Raw genomic sequence first — 5,254 nt, 5'->3', positions numbered from 1 at the left:
CAACTATCTTTGACCAGTCATCTAATTTCAATAGGTCGCCAACCTCTGGGTGACCATCCACTGGCCTGCAGCTGCCTCGCTCAGGCCTGCTACCCACTGGTCGGCCACCCACGGATGGCCTTCTCGCTGCTCCGGCCGACCACCATCTCATAGAAAAATTTACATACATACCACTCAATTCATGTATTCTCCAACTAACGACCAACTCGCTCTGATCGACCACCTGATCCACCTCACTCCGGTCGGCCACCCATTGACTAACCACCTTCCAAACAGAAAATATTTACATGTACACCACTCAATTCTTATTTTATCCAGTCGAACATTCTATGGCCGGTCACCTCACCGGCCGACCACCCCAAGTTCTGCAAAAGCTTGGGAATTAGGGACATACAATTAAAACTAAAGAAATCTAAATAAATAAAATAATAGAGATTAAAAACTAGAGGACATCACTAGATAAAAAGTCAACGATCGGCCTGATGGGTAGCTGAGTGAGAGACTCAGGAACACCAAGAATACTAACTATCCTGTACTAGCCACTTTTAAAGTAAATGTAATATTGTAACTTAATTTTAATCATGCTATCATCTATAAGTATGAGAGTTCTTTCATTTAAAGGGGCTTTTAGTTCCCACTCTTATAACCCAACTATTAAGTGAAATAAAATGTGTTTAAAAGCCCTGAGGACACTCTACTTATCCTCACGGGATGTGTTTCTATTTATCTCTCTTTCTCCATCAATATTCTCTATTCTTTAGATATGATCTGCTGGCCAGACCTAAATTCTACAGGTGTTCTCCCCAACTATCATTTTTGTCGCCGTAGCATCGGGGTCGTATTTTCGTTCCAGATTTTTCTTATTTAACTAACAATTTTTCTCACATTATAAAACGGATGATAAATGACGTGCCACGTGCCGTAGACATGTCACCACGAATTAAGTCGGCCGCGCAGCACAGTCCCGAAGTCTCCGACGTCGTCAGTAATGGCGGCCACAAATTTCTGCCGCCTTGCCACGACTAACTCGCCGACTTCCTTTATCGGCAAGGCGCCTCGTCGCCTAGTAAGCATCTATTTTAATCAATCTTACATATTTTTTCTACTATCTACCTTCGAGAGTTTTCTGTTCCAGTTGCTAGCACCTTAGGGTTCGTGGTTTATTTTTGCGATGGGTTTATCTGGTTTTCCCCTTTTTCCTGCAATTAGTATTACCATAGTCACAGTTTGAGGACTGTGATGGAGTGAGATTATTGTCTTTATGTTGTACAAAAAGTCTCACGCAGGTGTAAATCCAGAGCAACACACATTAGCCCGTTTTTCTTACATGAAAGACTATACATTTCCTAATACATGTATAATAATTACACTAATGGAATTTGATCACTATGAAGGGCGCCCTCTCTATGATTGGAGACTGCATTAATATGTTATAGTTGACATGAAATGTGAAAGATATTTTTAAGGTGAATGAAATGAATTGTCATCAACTGATGGTGAAGATTTAGTTTGGTCATTCTTAAGATTCTAAGTTTGATGAAGTAATCATTAATGCGCGTGTCATACGTTAATAGCCGATTATTGTCAAATGTTGGTTGGTGGCAGGTGATAGGTGGCTAGGAACATTTAAGTTAGAAGATGAATATCGGTCGATGTGGTTGCTATTTTGGTAGGAGGTGAGATAAGACCATGAAGATGGTTCGATTGGTAGTGTTTGATAGATATCAAGCATCAATTGTTGTTCGACATTGACTGATGCCTAATGAGGAATGTTGAAGGTTGGGTGACATCAGACAGTTAATTTGATTACATTCCCTATACGATAAGAGATTCATGTCAAACATCAGTCATTGGTAGGTGTCGACTGAGGGCTAACACTGAAAGTTGAAGCTTACGTGTAAACTCGGGTAGTTGATTTTGTTTCTTCTTTTATAAGAGAGTTGATTGGATGACTAGAAAGGTAATAATCAAATGTCATTCATTAATAGATATTGGATGTTGGCTATTGGTAGTTGCTAAATAATGGTTGATGAGGAATGTTGATGGTTAGGTGTAGTTAGATGATGGGCTTAATCACATTCCTTAGAGGAGAAGAGTTAGGTCAACAAAGAAGATGGACATTGGACATTGGTTGTTAGTTATTAGTTGTTGGTTGTTGGTAGGTGGCATATGATGGTCAATAATTTTGGAAGTCAAGTGAAGGGTGGCTTTGCCATTATTATGGTAGAAGACGAGATAGTTTTAATGGTAATTATATGTGGGTCTGTGGGCACCAAAATACACCGGTTTCTTGTGTTAAAATGTCATTATAGTTTAAATTTTTTAAAAGGCGGATTAAAATTAAAATAAAATACTGCCCAGAGATTTTAAAGGATTTCATTATATAGTCTTAGGTTTTCATAGATGCTAGCTCCCATGATTAGTTATGCCACCATGATGGGTGAAAACTTTTGATTCAAACTATTTGATATACATTAAATATTTAGCTTCTAGCAATAATGATTTGTTTAAGATAGAGGGAAATATAATATTCTTAATTTGGAGTGGATGATATGATGATAAGATAATGATGATAAACTCAGTCAATATTTTATGTTTCTGTCATCTGAGGTAAACATAAATATTGATTTACTTAGTTAGAGGAAATAGTTGATCCAACCTGATTTAAAAATCTATCAACAGTTAGGGTTGTATCGTCCAAGCAGATCTCATAGTCTTGGGGTAAAAATTTGCATTAGGATAATTTAAATTGAACTTAGCTAGTAGTGGGAGTTATGTAGTGTTCTTTATAATTCACCACTTAGAGGGTTGAACTATTAGTTAATTGAATTTATAGACTTTTAACGTGACCATAATTTAATGATGTTATTTTATGCTGAATCATTTGGTTATATGGCTTTGGACATAACCATACCTTTGTAGTACTATTTTGCGTAAAAGCACCTGAACAAATGACATGTCATGTCTTTAGTTCTATGATATTTCTAAGCATGATTATAATGATATATTTGATATAAATATTAGTTTTTGGTGAGTTTTTATTATCTTAAATTTATTACGCTGATAAATTTTTTGTGGATGATGGATATATAGTTATTCTTAGCCTAGAACTCTAGACTTCACTTGACTATTTTTATAATTTATAATTTTCTTAAATTTATATATCCTTCTCAACACTTAAGTTTGAATGATTTGCTTTGGGAGTTGGGTCATTTAAAAATAGTCCTTAGGTTAAAAAATTTGTCAATGCGACCATCATTGGGATATTTGAATTATTATAGTTGATTGTATTGAACCTTGTTGTTTCTTTCAGTTGCTTGGAGAGGATTAGTTTCATGATTTGTTTTTTTAAGCTTGTTTAAGCTTTCTTTGTATCAAGTACCTTATTGAATCAACTCCCATATGTAGAGATTTGAATGTGTAAGTATTGAATTTATGGAACGCTCTCTAAAATGGTCCAATATTTTATATTCTAGTGATAAATATTCTCTATTAAAGTTTTTGAAGGCTTTATTTAAATGTATAATAAAGTTTCTTGAGTGATATTCGTGATTGAGTGTTCGAGCATATGATGATGCTTAGTTTGCTTCATTAGATCGAGTTTGAATTAAAAATCATTCTGTTTATTGTGATCTATTTAGAAACATTAAATAAATGTCTATTATAGGAGCGCTTTTTCGGTCAGGAGACCTGACGGTCCGCATGGTACGCTGACGAATAAAATTTTGCCGCGTGGAAAATGTGGGACCCGCTTGTCCACGTAATTTAAAAAAAAGAAAAAAATTCGCTGAGGCCGACCCGACCCGATGTACGAGCCCGCGTCTATGAGTACCGCATTTTAGAATGTCGAGGAAGATGATTCGAAAATACTCTCAGGTGGTTTTTCTTCTACGTTTTCGCCGCTCGCTCTGCTAGGGTTTCACATTTCCTTCGTTCGCTAGCTTGGAAGCCGTGAGACGATGGCGTTTAATGATCCGGAGTATGCACAGGCCGAAGAGAGCTCAAGAACAGTATCAGAAGAGGTTGAGAAGACAGAGGTTGAGCAGCCAATGAAGTCAAAGAAGCAGAGGAAGAAAGAGGCGAAGAAGATGAAAAAGGGCATTGAAGAGAAAAACTTGTGCTGGTAATTGTCATCGTTTTATTCTCAAGTTATTTTTAGGTTATTCGTTTGATTATTATTGGGTTATTCTTGAGTTACTCCGAAACGTAGTACTTATTGACAGCTATTCCATGTTATTTATGTGTTTTTTTAAAATTATTCGTAGGTTATTTATAAGTTAGGCGTATCTTATTCGCTGGTTAAACCTGGGTTATTTTTAGGTTATTTGTAGGTTATTTTTCAAGTTATTTGTAGGTTATTTTTCAGGTTATTTGTAGATTATTTTTCAGGTTATTCGTAGGTTATTTTTAAGTTAACTCGTGGGTTATTTTTAGCTTATTCTCAGGTTATTCCTGAGTTATTTTTAGTGTATTGTTTTGTTAATTTTGAAGTAATGCGTAGGTTATTTTTAAGTTATTTGCAGATTTATGCGCAGATTATTCATTGGTTATTCCTAGAGTATTTTTAAGTTATGCCAGATTATTCGTAGGTTATTTTGGTTATTTGTATGTTATTTTTAGTGTATTATTTTGTAAATTCTGAAGCAATGCGTAGGTTTTTTTTTAAGTTATGAGTAGGTTATTGCTAGGTTATTCCTGACTGATTTTGAGGATATGTTTAAGTTATTTTTAGGTTATTTCTAGGTTATTCCTGAGTTATTTTTAAGTTATTTGCAGGTTTATGCGCAAGTTATTCATAGGTTATTCCTAAGGTACTTTTAGGGTATTGTGCGTATGTTATTCGTAGGTTATTTGTACGTTATTTTTAGTGTATTGTTTTGTTAATTCTGAAGTAATGCGTAGGTTTTTTTTTAAGTTATGAGTAAGTTATTGCTAGGTTATTCCTGGCTGATTTTGAGGATATGTTTAAGTTATTTTTAGGTTATTCCTAGGTTATTCCTGGGTTATTTTTAAGTTATTTGCAGGTTTATGCGCAGATTATTCATAGGTTATTCCTAGAGTGTTTTTAGGGTATTGTGCGTATGTTATTCGTAGGTTATTTGTACGTTATTTTTAGTGTATTATTTTGTTAATTCTGAAGTAATGCGTATGTTTTTTTTTAAAGTTATGAGTAGGTTATTGCTAGGTTATTCCTGATTGATTTTGAGTATATGTTTAAGTTATTTTTAGGTTTTAAGTTATTTTTAGGTTATTC

At 34.8% G+C, this 5,254-nt stretch overlaps 1 protein-coding gene across 5 annotated transcripts in view; it reads left to right on the top strand.

The window, feature by feature from the left end:
- Positions 1–762: 762 nt before the first annotated feature.
- Positions 763–5,254, top strand: part of LOC110029867 — an 87,712-nt gene continuing 83,220 nt past the window's right edge. For 2 of the 5 annotated variants that reach the window (XM_020732340.1, XM_020732337.1), the window contains exon 1: positions 764–1,066. In XM_020732340.1, coding sequence (XP_020587999.1) covers positions 989–1,066 — 78 coding nt within the window. In that variant the 5' untranslated portion in view covers positions 764–988. Of the gene's footprint in view, positions 1,067–5,254 lie in introns of all 5 variants that reach the window. The other 3 variants (XM_020732339.1, XM_020732336.1, XM_020732338.1) reach the window with 3 other exon arrangements.

Source organism: Phalaenopsis equestris, unplaced genomic scaffold (genome assembly GCF_001263595.1).
Source record: "Phalaenopsis equestris unplaced genomic scaffold, ASM126359v1 Scaffold000609, whole genome shotgun sequence".
Lineage (NCBI taxonomy): Eukaryota > Viridiplantae > Streptophyta > Magnoliopsida > Asparagales > Orchidaceae > Phalaenopsis > Phalaenopsis equestris.
Note: the sequence above shows the minus strand (reverse complement) of the source record. Positions and strands in the feature narration are given on the sequence as shown.